Source organism: Scardinius erythrophthalmus, assembly GCF_964197995.2.
Source record: "Scardinius erythrophthalmus genome assembly, chromosome: 16".
NCBI lineage: Eukaryota > Metazoa > Chordata > Actinopteri > Cypriniformes > Leuciscidae > Scardinius > Scardinius erythrophthalmus.
Window position 1 is genome coordinate 23,623,151 of NC_138236.1, and position 17,254 is coordinate 23,640,404.

Below are 17,254 nucleotides of genomic sequence, written 5' to 3' on the forward strand. Positions count from 1 at the left end.
CAAATGTTTTTGTGATTTGCTGGAGGTTGTGATATGTTCTTTGCAAAGCTGCCATCAGATTTCTTTACAGTTTTTGTTTTGTGTGTAAATTTGTAAATATACAATACTGAAGTAGCAGTGTGTAGAAGTTTGTACAGTGTATTTGCGCTATGTGCAACTCTTCACTCTGCAGTTTTAACCCTGGCTTGTTGGGGTTGTTGGCATCGTTTGACTGAAATAGGAGGGTCGAAGCTTCATCTCAGTAAATGGGAGGGACGCATCTTTGCCCTTCCAGTCTATCCACACCACACCCTAAGAGAAAAGAGGAAAAGACTCAGAAATCTGCACTAATGAGAGACAATTTGAGACTCAAGTCCAATTGGTATCCCTATAATGGCTATAGTTTGGTCCTCTTAACATTGTACTTAAAACCTAAGTTTAATAAATACAGAAACGCTATTTGCTGATGTACTACCTTGTTGTCGGTGTAGGAGGCATAGAGACCATTAAGGTTTGCCTTGTAACAGTTTTTATACCACCAGCCTCCCATGTAGGCCTTAGCGCAATGGATACTCAGGGTGTTTGGGTCTTTGTCTTTCGTGGAGAACGGACGACCGTTGTGATATTTCATGGAATCACCTGGAAAAAGAAAGAATATAGCTATACAGAATATAGTCTTACAAAAGCAAATTTTTTTTTTTCTTTTTTTTTTTACAAAGCATGATCTTTTCTCTTACCAGCAGTACCAGAGTATCCAGACAGCTCGATTGCATAGTGATTAACCTCTGAGTAAACGTTGAAGTTGGCATATTGAGCAAAGGCTGTGTCATTTCCTGAACGCAGGTCTATTCGCAAGCTCATTGGAGCAAGACTGGTGAGAGTGTTAAGGATGTCATTTCCTATGGAGAGTTGGGGCAAAATGGAAATAATAATATTTACAAAAAAAATACAAGTGCTAATAAAAAAAACCCAACAACAACAAAAACCTATTTGATATTCTAAACTGATTTTCTTTAGGTGGAAACCTCATGTATCTTTAAATTGAAAATATTTTTTTGTTTCTGAAAAAATAATACAATCACTGTGGAAAATCTCACCCAGCCAGAATTCCCCACTCAGGAGACCAAAGCCTTTGCTGTAATCTCTCCAGCTCCTGAAGAAATCAGTAGATCCATCCATTCTCCTCTGGAATACCTGCATTTGCAAAACAACAAAGTCTTATTCAAGTAAAACTTTAATCACTTTAATCTTTATGTAGAGAGTTTACTTCAAATCTTGTATATCTAAAAAAGAAAAACTGTACTTGCAGATAATATAATATTAATGATTTAAAAGGCAACTTAAATGTATTTAAGTGTATTTTAAGAGAGTATATGACCATGTTTCTTAACACACTAGTTTACTCTAAAAAGTGCACTTTTTAATTACTTTTGTATTTAAAGTTTTAAAGTACATTTTTAATCTTTACGTTTTAATAATATTTTTATGCGTCTAAAGAAGTACACAAGCAAAGTACTTGATTAAAATTTTAACTGTAGTGTGTTATTCAATACTACTTTTATTACAGTACCTATTTTAAATGCACTAAATTGTAATGTAATATATTTAAAATGTATTTAAATGCATGACATACAAGTTTCAATAGAAGTAGATAAGTAATTATGAAATTACATGTAGAGATAAAAAAAGGCACTCTTAACTCAACTAACTGCATCTAATATAAATTAATTTTCAATTAATAGCAATTATCATGCAATTAAGTGTAAAAACATTACATTCAGTTCACACTTACGTTTCTTTTAAAGTATATTGTAGAGAGGTCAGTATTCAGGGAATCATAATTATTACTTATTAGTTATTGTTCCATAATAAGTACTCTTTTGAAAAAGTGTGATAAAGTGTACTTTTTCTTCAAAGGGTATAAGAGCATATAATTTCACATAATTGTTTTGTCCATGAAATCAGGCAAGTCACGCTTGACACTACAGAGGTTCAAGGCTGTGACTTAAACCAAATCTATTGGCTGTTTTAAAAAGGATCTAAATATTAAATATGTCACACTCCAACAACAGTTTAATGGGGAAAGCTGTAAGTATATTAGAGGTCTCAATCCAGGCTTTTGTTTCTTACTGTCCAGCCTCCTCCATCAGTCTCCATGTCACAGTAGACCCAGACTGGCTCTCCATCCTTCCCTTCAAGGAAGATCTCAGCCTTTCCTGACTCCTTCATCCCATTGATCTGTACCTCTGAGCATTCTTTGGGGTATGGGTGTGGGAGCATAGCTACAGGGGAAGAAGTAAGAAAATCAAATCTCTTAAAGATAGAACGAGGGGTGAAAGTTAAGAAACAGATCATTACGCACCGGTGGTAAACTCAGCGGAGACAAAACTGATGTACTGTCCATCTCTTTCTCCCTCTATTTTCACAGTATAGTTTGAGGAGGCTGCCAGCCCAGTCAGCTCATAGTGCGTCACAGATGGATTTAAAATGAGCTCCTGTTCATAAGCAAGGGTCAGAAAAAATTGTTGAAAGGCTGCTAAATTTGACTGAGAGGTGCTATTGAGTGATTGGTACAGTATATTCACCTGGACTTCCTCGTTCAGCTGGTATGTGAGCCTATAACTTTTGAAAGCCACACGGGGAGCCCTCCATGAAATCACAGCTGAGTGAAAGGTCACCGCAGGAGTCACTACCTGAAGCTTCACTCCTGGAAATCATTCAGGCATGGAAAAAGTGGATAAAAACTAGATATTGCAGATCCAACAGAGGATATTTAGCTACTATGGTGGACAGGAGGATTTTCAGTGATAATCACAGTTTTGGTCTCTTCATCACACAGTTTTGTCACCAGCTGTTCAATTGAATTCAATTCAATTCAATTTACATTTATTTGTATAGCGCTTTTCACAATACATATTGTTTCAAAACAGCTTTACAGAAAATGCATGCTGTGATGGTATAATGAGTAAAACTAAGGATTTCAGGTGAATTTTACAGATTTTCATGATTTATCAGAATTGTCTGATACTGGATTTTTAATTGAGCGTTTTAATTTTATTTATTTTAACATTTAGATGCATTAAAGTTCCCTTGTGAAAAAGTAGTGTGCTTAATAGTATTGAATGTGCATGTGTAGTGTACTTCAAATCTCAAAAGGATACTTTCAAAAAGCAGTACTTGCAGATAATACAGTAATGAGATAAAAAAGAGAGCACACTTCCGTGACTATGTTTCTTAACACACTTAAGAATTGCACTTTGTAATAATGTAAAATAAAAAGTTTTACTTAATTTTCAGTTCATCACTTGATTTTTCCACACCAACTGTGACTGTACAAAGAGTAAAACTAAGATATCATTCGAAATGACAGTTTTTTGTATTTTACAGAAATTGGCTGATATTGGATATTTAATTGTGCATGCTATTTTTTTAGATAAATTAAACAAACTATAGATGACAGCAAAGGTAATCTTTAAAAGCACTAATACTTTAATAACACAGTTAAATATAATATTTAGAAAATATCAAAATAAATATCCAATTTTGATACTGTACATTATATCATTGTGATGACTAATTTTTCATTGTAGCATTTAAAACAATGAATTTGAATGTTTTAATCGTTAAAAATGTATTTAGACAATATGGTATTAAATAGATTTAGTGATTATCAGTCATGAAAATCTTTTTTTAAATTACTTTTATGTTACTTCAATATTTCTTTTGTGCCATGTGGTTTACTTGAGGGTGAGTAAACGTAACTGTGACAGTTTACGCACCACTTCCTGTTGTAAAGGTTGTGGAGACTGGGTTACTCTGGAGGCGGTTGACTTGACTTGTGATTTTCACCATGTACAAAGAAGATCTATGGAGTCCTCTGAGCTGATGCTCCACAGTACTGCCAGATAACGTCACTGTAATAGTCACATTAGGAGCTAGAAAGCAAAACAACTTGAGTAAGTCATGATGGTTAGTGGAGAACCAGCCATTTAATAGGTTTGACTGCACTTACATTTTGTAGTTCCATAACTGAGGATATAGCTGTCCACTTTAGCTTGGGATGGTTTCCATACTAGCAGAGCTTTAGTGTCTGTGATGTTCACCACTTTTAGTTCAGTAGGAGAGTCTGGCACTGGGATTTAGAGAAATGTGAAAGTCATCAATGACTGCAAAATCAAATAGAGATGAGAAGATTGTTCTTGATATTAGAAACTTGACCCTTTAAACTTTTTACAATTTATTTAGCATGAAAATTTATGTGTATCATAAGCTTTGAAGTGGAAAAAATGTGTTAGTAATGGTTGTGTAGGAACTATTCACACTTCTGCCTATCAAATGACAAGCATTTTTCATATTTAGTATTTATGAGCATAAGTTGGGGCGGCTTTAACTTTAGACACTACCTGCCGCGTTCGAATTGGCCTTTTTCTGAACTCATTCTTCACCTTTTTTCCATCACATAACAACTCGGAGAAGCATTATTGAAAATAAAAAAATAGGAAAATGTTCAAAATGTGGAAATAAAGTGCCTGAAGGTTAAAGAACAGTGGGAATAAAGTATCTGATGGGTAGGGTTACAGTAGGAGTAGTTGTACCGGTGGGATTTAGGGATAGGGACTAAGTAATATCCCTGTAAGGTAGCATACATTTATGATTTTAATAAATATAATAATTTACACAGAATATGTTGTTATTATGCATATTGTTCAATTTCGTAAGGGAACTTGCACTGGGTTAATGACGCTTTGGGGAACGCCTCAGGCGCGACAGGTGTCTGAAACTGCTATTGAATCACGGCAATCCTATTGACCTGCGACAGCCCACGATGTCATCATCGTGTGACCCGGAAGTATAAAAGGGGCGCCTTGTAAACATGACATTCACCTTTTTCGTCTTCAGGGATTGTTCTGCTTGTAAACGCTGAAGGATTACGGTAAGAAAAATTTACAATGAAACGCACGGAGAAGGCTGATTGTTTAAAGAAGTGTGCTGACCCATGCCCAAGATAATTGACACCGGGTGACACACATGAAACTGTGCATTTTCTGTCTGGGTGAAGAGCATGCACAGATGCACATTTCTCTACAGACATTTTGTTCCCTGTGTAGAGTTATGGGGTCATGTTATTGTACATTAAGGTAAGGTAAAGTTAACTTGGATATTAGGGCCCTGACTTCCCCTGCTAGGTGGCTAGAACAATATAAAGAAGCACCAATTAAATGGGCATCTTTTGTGAGTATGTGATGGCTTCCTTTTTGTGTATTCACGGGGTGTGCCATTGCTCATTCTAGTTGTAAGGAACTATGTTAATAGCTTAGGCTTCCTCTCATGATGAGAACTTTTTGAGGCCACCGCTCATTCACTTAAATGGAATGTTAGCGGAGTGCTATGTGGCAGAATGTCATTCTAGAAAGAATGGAATTGTTTTATGCTGCCGCTTGTTTTATTTCTGAGACACATCTGTGTTAGCCCTTGGGCTATTAGCCACCTCGGGGTAGAGCAGTTTGAATTTGCCCTCACCAGGGCCGCCGTAGTAGCTGGCCTAGGCTATACTAGGGATATTGGAGGCGTTCTGCTAAAGCATTTCTGGTTTGCCTGAGCCTGGTTTGCCTACAAGGTGGACCATGTGCTCCCCTCACTGAGGGTCACCATGATTATGTGGACTCCTGAGTCTGGTCAGACGGTCGTAGGCCTCTCAAGAGGCTTCCCAGTTAGATCAGTCTTTAGGTCTTCTCAGGCCTCCTCAGTGCTTTGAAAAGCAAGCGCTGGGTTGATCTGTGGCTTAACTATTCGCCAAGGCCCGCCCCCTTCTCTGCATTCGGGGGTGAGAAAAGTAATGCAGGTCGGAGTAGTATCAGCTATCAGCTAGCAGACCTGACCAGGACTCCCTGATAGGCAAGTCCCCAGCAGTGTGAAGATGGCTGACAGCACTGACTTGCTTCAGGCCTAGTAGGCCTCTTTAATCCTCTAAGTGAGTCTCGAGTGACGGGTATACAAACAGCAGTCTTGATGGTCAGGCTCTGACCTCAGCAGACCCTCCTGACCCTGAGCCCCATCATGGGGTACTCGACTGTTATTTCACTGGCCAATCAGACAATTGGCCTCAGTGGGCCTCTCTGGAGGCGAGCCCGGATTCCGATCAGCCAAATAGGTTTGACCACTGTCAGGCAGTTGGCCTTATCACACCACCATGTAACTCAGTCCCCAACTTCTCTGGTTCGTGGCAGTTAGTTTCTTACATAAGAAGACTTTTAGGAGGCCGGCTTTAACAGGCAGCTCAGAGACTGAGCCCCAGGACTGACTGAACTAAACAGGCCACCCTGGGACTGACACCCGGATTCAGGGTTCATAGCAACCAGTTGTTTAGCTTGCTATCTGGTAGTAGGTCTCCCTGAAGGTGAATTTCCACATAGGGTGGTTATCAGGTAGTAGGCCTCACCAGGGCTCCCTGAAGGTGAGTTCCCACATATGGTGGTTATGAGGTAGTAGGCCTCACTAGACCTCCCTGAGGGATAAGTCCCAAGGACAGGCTCGTAATTTCCTACTTCTAAATTCTGAAAAAACAGAGTTTCTAATTATTGGACAAAAAACGTCCTCACGTAATAACCTAGAATACTGTCTAACACTTGATGGCTGCTCTGTTAAAGGGGGGGTACAATGGTGTTTCATGTATTCAGAGTTGTTTACACTGTTAAAGAGATGGATTCTCATGCTAAACATGGGCAAAGTTTAAAAAAAATATTTTGGACGAATAACGGAGAATTTCTGTGCCGAAAATCTTACTTCCGGGTTGGTGCAAGTTTCGGCTGTTTTTTTTCGATCGTGGATCTAATGACGTAGATCAGAGTGGAACTCCTTAAATGAGCATTTCTCTCGGAAAAGCGCGCCCGCGCACACGTCGCCCAGAGGAGAACGAGACCGCGCACATCAACGCGCTACAACAGGAAATCATCGGCGCCCGCGATGCATAGGATTTGTTCAAGAATGTCTCCAAAAAAGTGTGTATTTGGATGTGAGGGAAAGCTTACCGTGTTCAGCTTTCCAAAGAACCCAGTGTTACAGGAACAGTGGATGCAGTTTGTTTTTCCGGGGCAGCAACGGAGTGTAGGAAGTGCGGTTGTGTGTTCTGGTCATTTCAGTGACGAATGTTTTATTAACAAGGCCCAGGTCGACGCTGGATTTGCAAATCATTTGCTATTAAAACGTGGAGCGGTCCCAGTGATAAAAGACCCCAGTCATGTAAGTACAACTGGATCAGATTTCTGTCTTTTGCTGGAAATCAAGCACTACCGCTTGACTCTATAGCTTCGCCTCCAGGACCTCGGCTTTTCCCGGAGAGAATTGGAAAGCTGTTTTTTCTTTTAAAATTATAATAAAACTAAACACTTTTTGGAGATATTAAGGATGCACTACTACTCTATAGGTACTCAAGATTACATGAGATTAGGTGAAACTGTGCATGTTATGTACCCTTTAAGTCTTCGTCGTCGGTTAGGAACCTGGGTGTGCTCTTTGATACCAATCTTTCATTTGAAAGTCACGTGTCTAGTATCTGTAAAACTGCATTTTTCCATCTTAAAAATATATCTAAATTACGCCATATGCTCTCATTGACAAATGCGGAACAATTAGTTCATGCGTTCATGACCTCAAGGCTAGATTACTGTAATGCTCTACTGGGTGGTTGCCCTACACGCTTAATAAACAAACTACAGCTAGTCCAAAACGCAGCAGCTCGAGTTCTTACCAGAACCAGGAAGTATGACCATATTAGCCCGGTTCTGTCAAAACTGCATTGGCTCCCTATTAAACATCGCATCAATTTTAAAATATTGCTGATTACTTACAAAGCACTAAATGGTTTAGCTCCGCAGTACTTGAGCGAGCTCTTAACGCATTATAGTCCGTCACGTCTATTGCGATCTCAAAATTCCGGCCAGTTACTAATACCTAGAATATCAAAATCGACTGCTGGCGGTAGATCCTTTTCCTATTTAGCACCAAAACTCTGGAACAGTCTTCCTACCATTGTCCGGGAAGCAGACACACTCTGTCAGTTCAAAGCCAGATTAAAGACACATCTCTTTGACCTAGCATTCACATAATACATTATAGACTTCTATAATTTAATGTTAGGCAGCATAGATTAGGTCAGCCGGAACCAGGAACACTTCCCATGAATCCTGATGTACTCGTTACATCGTGAGAAGAATGGCATCTACGCTAATTTTAGTGTCTGTGTTTATCCCAAGGTTTTCCTGCAGCCTGCCGGATCCAGGCCGTATCCAGATCTGACGAAGGTCCTTCGCCTGGACCGATGACAACGCAGTGCTGAAGTGCCAACTAGTCTCTCCCTATGGAGGATCCCACTACCACTATACAGATAAGGCGTTGTCGGGGAAATTTCGTTTCGCGTTCCTACCCCAAAGCAACAAAATAAAATAAAATTCTTTATCAAAATTTATAAGGAAAGACATGTACTTGTTTAGGCTTGGCTTGTAGGGAATTCCAAAACTGCATTTTTTCAAATGCACATAACTATAGAACCCATTCTAAATGCGCATGTGAACGCCATCAGCGTTTCTCACAGGTTCGCGTTTAAAGTCTGTGTAGAGGGAATGGTGTCGTCTTAGCGGCCCCTAATTTAATAACAAATTATTGTTGCGACGGAAGCAAACCAATCAAAACTAACTTTAGATGGAAAATATCTTAACTCTGCTATAAAGCCAAAACGATATCTGTTACCTTAAATTATACGCTTATCTCTGTGAAGCTGCTTTGAGGCAATCTACGTTGTTAAAAGCGCTATATAAATGAAGATGACTTGACTACTGGTTCCCTCCCGAAACCTCTTTTTATCCTGCCTACAGCCTGGTTTGCCTACAAGGCGGACCATGTGCTCCCCTCACTGAGGGTCACCATGAGTATGGACTCCTGAGTCTGGTCAGACGGTCGTAGGCCTCTCAAGAGGCCTCCCAGTTAGATCAGCCTTTAGGCCTTCTCAGGCTTCCTCAGTGCTTTGAAACACAAGCGCTGGGTAGATCTGTGGATCGAGCAGAGAAACTCCCCTCACTGGCAAGGTTTGTAAGTGCCATGCTGAGTCATGCTCCCCTGGATACCCTGTCGCTGAGATCCAGACCGAGTGGTTCACTGTCAGCTTCACAGTCCCACGGGTTGGATGTCTTACCTAAAGGCAAGTGTCCAGAGGCGGTTTCCTGTGAAGTGTATAGCTTGGGCAAAAAAAAAAAAAAAAAAAAGAATTCCCTGCCTTTATTTATTCCTTACCTAGACTCTTTGATTTTAAATCACTAAAATCCAGTGTGTTGGTTTTTGTTATCGGATCAAAAGGAAAATACTGTAAGGTATTGTTTAACCATAACTTCAAGTAAAAAACACAAAAACAAAAAAACAAGTAAACCTTGTGCTCACCTGTAGTGATGAGGGCTGTGATTGGCTCGCTCTTAAGTTTCTCCAGGACTGAGCTCACAGTAATATCATAAGTGGAGCCAGCAGAGAGCTTAGACAGGAGAACATGGGACAGTTGAGAGTCAACAGACATGGAGCCACTCTCGCCTGCAGCATAAAAGGGTAAAGCATTGTAAAATCACATCTCATACTCAGTTTATTGTGGCACATCAGCAATGGTGCACACACTTAATAGTTGAAGCAGAAAAGCAGGATAACTCAAAAACGTTTTCAGTACCAGTCACAATGTTGGTGTACGTGACTTTAAATTCTGCTACTATGCTTTTAGGTTTTCCCCAGGAGACTGAAACAGAAGTCTCTGTTATATTGCTGAACATCAGGTCAGTGGGTGGCTCAGGGCCTGGAAAAAAAAGATGGTAAGGGGGTGAAATGGTAAGATGGTAAGGGGGTCAAAAAACAAACAAACAGTCGAATAGCCTTGCGGGCAGTGCGCAAACATATAACGTTGTTGCGCTTCGGGCGACCCGATTTCGAATCCCAGCTTGTGGACCTTTCCTGATCCCGTCCCCCTTCTCTCTCCCACCTTGCTTCCTGTCCACTCTATACTATCCTATCACAATAAAAAGTCAAAAATCACCAAAAAATAAATCTTAAAAAAACCAAACAACCCCCCCCCCAAAAAAAACAAACAAACAAACAAAACAAAAAAAACTCAAAGTTGTTGCAGTTCAAACTGAAGGCAATGACATTCAAAATTTCAGCACAAATGTATATTTTAGAGTTCTACATTTATTCATATTTATATTCTTACATAAATATGCCATATTATCCAAGTAATCAATTGGTGAATTCACTCTTAAAATAATTGTAACAACAATACAGTACACATCATTAATTTTAGCACTGAAAATTGACAGCCAAAGAAAATCTAAGGCTGTTTTGTGCTCCTGATGTCACTGAACTTATGCCTGTTATTTATGACAAAAATAGTATAAATGGGTCATGCCAATGTCAATATTTAAAATGCACAAGGTACTGTATCCCATGTATTCATGGAAATGCTACCAGCACACCCCGCAGAAGGGTAAATGCTCTTTACTGGTGTTTATTGCAGTGAACCGAAAACAGGAAATATGGGAAACCTACCAGTTGATAAAGTAAGACGATGAATTTTGGATCGTAGACCAAGACCAGAGCCATACAAGGAAACAGAGTACCGCATTTGAGGTTGAAGGCCTTTGAAATGATACGACCGTGCTGTACCAGCGATTACTTGTGAGAACTTTTTCACTGCAGTCCTTCCTTCAAGTTTGTTACCATGGACTTTAGTTGAAGTTCTGTTTGAACCGGGCCTTTGGACATCTGTTACATTTTCAGCTGCTGCTCCATCCTGAATTTTCTCTGAATCTTCATTTCCTACTTTGATTTCCCTTCTTGTTACAGTGAAGTTCTTGAATGTGTCTTTAGGAGTTTCCCAAGACAAAATGAACCCAGTAGAGGTGATATTATGAACCTCCACTGATCCAATGACTGATAATCTGCTGCTAGTTCTGTTAAAATGTTTCATATGAGTTCTGGATTCAATACTTGTCCCATTTATATGCTTACCAGGATTCCTCTCTGCTTGGGTAATTGTTGTTGCATTGCCATGGAATAGCTTCTTGTCTTTTTTAGTAAATGTAACATTAGTCTTGCTTTCCAGCCCTTGATCACCTGCAGTTCTCGTAGAAACTTTTGTCCTGGATGTAGTTACATTAGATGATTCTTTGGTGTCTTTAACCAAGTTCTCTAGAACTTTGGAGGTTTCATCAACCTTCTTCACAGAATGTTGAGTCATATTTTGATGGACAGGTTCATCTTTAAGATTATTTTTCTTGTCCGTTTGGGATTTCTTGTCTAAAACCAGTTTTATGACTTCTGTTTTGCCCTTTTTTGCTTGCTCATGACGTCTTCTACCTTCATGCTTTAGCAGATCTTGGCCAATAGTCTTAATAATCTTGTCACTTTTTGTGGTATTGGACTGGACTTTAACTGTGGACAATGTTGGCTTAACTGTGGTGTCTTTCTTTGGGTCCTTTATATCTATCTTTTTCACCAATATGGTCTTGTCTGGCTTTGTTTTCACAGATTTTGTGCCTGGCTTGACAGTGGATATCTTCATAGTCACAGTTTCAACAGTTACTGGGATCTTTTTGTCAACACCTAGGAAAAGCAAAAGTCACTCAGAGAGAGACTAGATACATTCTTAAATATCTCATCCCAAAATGAAAATTCTATAATCATATTTCACCCTCATGTGGCATAATCTTTTTCTTATGTGAAACACATAATGAAAGGGGCATCATGTTTGTGCTCCACATAATGAAAATGGATTGGGAGCTTTAACATTATAAAGCTTTGGGAGCTTTAACATTATATTTATTTTACACATAAAGCCCTGTTTACATATCGTTTCTGATGAAATAGAACGGTTAAGATTAAACTTTTGACAGATGCTGCTGTCGCGAGAATTCTAGGTTTATTTCGCTTCCCACCCCCCCCTCAAGAATGGTAGTCTATGTGCACTGGAACAATCCTTCCTAAAACGCATTAAACTTTCATTTAAAAAGAGATGAAACTCACCGAGTGGTCAGGGGTGTTCACTGATATGCTCATACAAAAATCGCTGCAAAAGATGCTTTCCAACAGGTGTTTTACCATTCGTTGTAAAACTGTGGATCTATTTTTCCAAACGTTTCACACCCGTAGATTCTTCCGTTGAGAGCTTGAATAATAGACACTCCAGCCCAGTTGGTGGCGATAATGCACATTTGCCAATTGCAAGCAAACCACTGGCATTTCACTGAATACACAGAAGAAGCAGAAGAAGAAGCGGCGGAGTAATACCGTACCTCACACAGCACATTCAATGCAAGTCAATGGAGTTGGACAAAAACTATGATAAAACCTGTTGGAAAGCATCTTTTGCAGCGATTTTTGTATGAGCATATCAGTGAACACCCCTGACCACTCGGTGAGTTTCATCTCTTTTTAAATGAAAGTTTAATGCGTTTTAGGAAGGATTGTTCCAGTGCACATAGACTACCATTCTTGAGGGGGGAGGGGAAAGCGAAATAAACCTAAAATTCTCGCGACAGCAGCATCTGTCAAAAGTTTAATCTTAATCGTTCTATTTCATCAGAAACGATCTGTAAACAGGGCTTTATGTGTAAAATACCGAACTTGTCCTTTAAATATGACCTTGTATCCGAGCTGCACCAATCACATCGGGTTATCTAATATAGGCGGGCCAGAGGCGAGCAAAACAGATAACGACAGCGCTGTGATGTCAAAGTCATTAGTAAACATTGCAAGATGGCTATGGATGAACACCAGTTGTTTGAAACGGCTTTAGCCAGTACAATAAACGGGTTAGATTTGGATTTTTATCTAAAAGAGGAACAGAAGATGGTGCTCGAATAGTTCCTTTGCAAGAAGGGTGTTTTTACAAGATGTCTAATCTACCAGTTAGCTCCGCTGGTAGCTAAGTGTATGGGGCTTGTTGTGATTGGTCGTAGTGTTATCCAATTGCGTGCAGTGAGATTTTCAAATGCATGCTTGGTGCCGCTCCTTGAGCTGGCAGATTTTCATTAGTCGATGCCAGACCATTAATCTTTCAGATTTAGGTCTGGATTTCCAGGCTAGTTTGGCATGGTAATGGGTATGACAATGTTGATATATTTGGTCTTGGCAGAATAGATCTGCTACATTGCTGCTGCTGTTATTGCTGCTTCTGTATGTTATTGCTACTTGCTACTGCCAATACATACATGACATGCTGCTGCTGAAGAATGATGTGAATGATGTGATTGCAAGCAGGTTGACTTAAGGACCTATTAGCCTGCGCCATCTAGAGTTTCATGACAGAACTTTGTATTTCATCTTACATACAGATGTCCCATCTTTTCCTTGCATTAAGACAGGGTGTCCACCAACGTGTTTTTAAGCCAGCTGGAAACAAAAGGTGCTCTGCTGAAAACACCTTAATGTGGGCACTTGAGAGCGTTTTGGTCGAACAGCGGCTTTTTCAGTTGAGACGCTTTGCTTGCTATGATACAGAATGTCAGCGGAAGTGTAACTAGTATCTCATTTCAGAGAAAGTTTGTTTCTGTATTGTTTCTAAATGATTTTGTTCCGTTATTATGCTTATTGTTGTCATCTGTTGACGTTGTACAAGCAGAATGTGACAGTTGGTCAGTGTGGTATTTTTCCTGCCCCAACTTCACTGTGATTGGATGTCTGGGTAAGAAGTGACAGTGATGAGCCAGTTTTACCCAAAGTTGAACATTCTTCAAATCTCAGCTACCAGTAAAAAAATGAGCGTGCCTCATTACACTCTTGGCATTTAAAAAAAAAAGTGGCGGTCCAATGAAACCAATTGGAAAAATTTGCTAGATGCGGGGAAAAAACGCTTTGGTGGACACGCGCCCCAAGACTTCAAAAGTATGAGTGTAGTGTATAGGTCATATGGACTACTTTATAATACTTTTCTGCTACTTTTTGTAATTTTTTACAAATTATTACACCCCTGGTTGGTGGCTGTAATAATCGCACAATATATGGGAATATCAACAAGAACAGTTAATTACAATTCTTGGGAAACATAGGAAATATAGCACCAAAACTCAAATGAGACCGAACCTAAAGGAAACTATAAGGACTTAAATAGACAGGGTAAGATCATTAACAAAGGTGCGCAACCAGAAACCATATAAACAAACAAGCAAAGGGAAAACAGGCAAATAGGAACACATCCAAACTAAAACACAATCAAACTAAACATATCTGTGACATTGGTCACCATTCACTTTCATTTTATGGAAAGCAGCATAAACAGTCTGCTAAATGTTTCCTTTTATGTTCTACGGATTAAAGAAAGACATACAACACTGGAATAACAGGATTGTGAGTGAATGATGACCGAATTAATTTTTTGTATTGAACTATTCCATTAAACATTGAAGTTTAAAATGAGGTTGACTCTCATATGCTTTACTTACCCTTACTGCAGTCTAGGCCTGTAAAACCAGTCTGACACATGCACTTTCCCTTCACACACTTCCCTTTTTTGTTGCAGTTAGAGGGGCATGTTTTTCCACTGCAGTCAGGGCCACTGAAGCTCTGGAAACATAGACATTTTCCTCCTTCACACTTGCCCTGGCCACTACAGTTTTTAGGGCACTGCTCTCCTGAGCACTGGACACCTGAAGATAGATGGTACAGTGTGACTTAAAACCAGTTCATCTAGTTTCAATTCACAACAGTTACTCTAGACATTTTTTTTTCTGCCAGAGCCATTAAAATACCATAGTGGTTAACAATATTATTTTTTTTGGGGATTTTTGTTAGTACATCATTTTACTTACACATTTTTTTAATCACTGACATCTCTTTCTCTAGAAACTCAACTCTGTCCCTCAGTGCGGCCATCTGCGTCTCACATCCTCCTGTGCAGGCTCCTTGTACCAGGCTGATGTGATGAGTCATAACCAGAGGAGATCCTGGATTCAAACTTAGCTCTGTTTCTCGTACTTTGGTAATGTTCCCTGCATCTATGTGAGACTCATGTTGAACGCAACCCTCAGTGATTACTACTTTAACTGGTGAACTCTCTGCAGGTTTCTCTTTAGTGGGATTATGTGGGACACTATCCACTACATCAGTCTGATTGACCTTGCTAATTTTTGAAGAAGTAGATTGAGTTTGTTTTTGTGTTGGCTTTGATGAATTAACATTGATAGTTTGGGACATTGACTGAGTCTGATTGATTTTTGAGGAAGTAGAATTAGTCTGATTTTGTAATAATGTAGTTGGCTTGGGAACATTATGACTGATAGTTTGGGTCTTAGACTTTAAAGTGGAATTTTTCTTTTTGTTAAGTGTGCCTTGAAGAGAAGGGCCAGGTTTCTGGACATCTATAGCAGACTTTGGTGTGGATGAAAGAGTTTCATTTTTGCTACTAAGTTTTGAGGAAGCAGAAAGAGTTTGGTTTTTCATTTTGGTGAATACTGGCTTTGAAGGATTAACACTGATAGTGTGGCTTACGGACTTGATAGTAGTATTTTTCTTCTCGCCAAATGTAGCTGGAAGAGAAGACACAGGTTTCTGAACAACATCTATAGCAGGCATCAAAGAGGATGGAAGAGTCTGATCAATGCTACTGTTTTTTGCAGAAGTAGATTTAATTTGATTTTTCATTTTGGTCTTTAGTAATGTAGTTACTGGTTTCTGAGCATTAAGATGAATAGTATTGATGATTGACTTAGTAGTGACATTTTTCTTCTCACTAATTGGGTTTTGTACACTTTGCACAGGTTTCTGGACGGTGACCACATCATGCTTGGAGGAGGATGAGAGAGTCTGATTCACTCTACTAGTTGTTGAGGAAGTAGATTTAGTTTGGTCTTTCATTTTAGTCTTTAATAATGTAGTCACTGGTTTCTGAACATTAAGTTTCATTGTGTTGACTGTTGACTTTACACTTAGCACAGGTTTCTGGATGGTGTCCACATCAGGCTTTTTAAAGGATGGGAGAGTCTGATTGACTTTACTAGATGTTGAGGATATTTTGGTGTTTAATAACGTAGTCACAACTTTAATAGTTTGGGCCGTTGACTTCACAGTAGAATTTTGCTTCTCACTAAGTGAATCCTGAAGAGAAGGTTCATGTTTCTGTGCAATGACTTGAGGCTGACCGACATTGCTAATTTTTGAGGAAGTAGATTGAGTCTGGTTTTTCATTTTGGTTTTTAATACTATGGTCACCGTCTTTGACACATTAACCTTAATAGTTTGATCTGTTGACTTCAAAGTGGAATTTTTCTTCTCGCTAAGTGAGCTTTCATCCACAACAATCTTAGCAGTGGATGGAGGAGACTGATTGATGCTGCTCGTAAATGAGGAAGTAGGATGAGTCTGGTTTTTCATTTTAGTCTTCAATGCTGTAGTCATTAGCTTTGGAACATTAAGACCACTGATGTGGGCTCTTGACTTGGCAGAAGAATTTTTCTTCTCATTAAGTTTCCCTGGGAGAGCAGGCCCAGGTTTCTGGACACCATCAACAGCAGGCTTTGTAGTGGATGGGAGAGTGTGACTGATGCTGCTAGTTTTTGAGGAAGCAGATTGAGTTTGGTTTTTCATTTTGGAGTTTGATAATGTGGTTACTGGTTTCTGAACATTAAGATTAATAGTGTTCACTCTTGATTTAGTAGAATAATTTTTATTCTCGCTAAGTGTGTCTTGAGGAGAAGGCACAGGTTTCTGGAGACCATCCACGACAGGCTTCGGGGTGGACATAAGAGTCTGATTGGCGCTACTACTTTTTGAAGGAGCAGCATGAGCTTTGGGTGTTGATGTAGTTACTAGCTTTGGAACATTATGGCTAATAGTGTGGCCCATTAATTTGGTAGTGTCATTTTTTTTCTCATTATGTGTGCCTTGAAGAGAAGACACGGGACTTAGGACGAGGAGAAAAACTATTGAGATTAACATTTTATGCTGAAATAAGTTGGCATTGACTTTCATACAAATTAGGACTAATAATATAAAACCTAAATCAGAATTGCAAGTTTTTATATTTATTTTTCTCAACTATCTTACAAGTACTTGGGATATGACAGATCTGTTCCCTGAAAAAGAGAAAAGGTTTCCTTTAGTTTGCCTTGGCATGACGTTTCATGTTTAGTCACACATTCATTCATTTACTGCTCAAATTTGTGTAAATATAAAATACATGTCTTTCAAATATATTTTAGGCTTAGATGAGCTGGGCTCGCTGAGCTGAAGACTGGATTTTTGGAAAAATCCCCCA

The 17,254-nt window shown here is 39.3% G+C and overlaps 1 protein-coding gene across 1 annotated transcript; it reads right to left on the minus strand.

The window, feature by feature from the left end:
• Positions 1-174: 174 nt before the first annotated feature.
• Positions 175-9,812, minus strand: tnxba (tenascin XBa; the record flags this gene model as incomplete). The annotated part of the gene is made up of 11 exons (XM_081388883.1): positions 175-291; positions 455-618; positions 717-878; positions 1,077-1,173; positions 2,110-2,261; positions 2,342-2,474; positions 2,565-2,686; positions 3,759-3,914; positions 3,992-4,111; positions 9,409-9,552; positions 9,683-9,812. Coding segments are annotated over 11 exons (1,497 nt in total), but the record flags the coding sequence as incomplete, so codon positions are not given.
• Between the last annotated feature and the right edge of the window lie 7,442 nt (positions 9,813-17,254).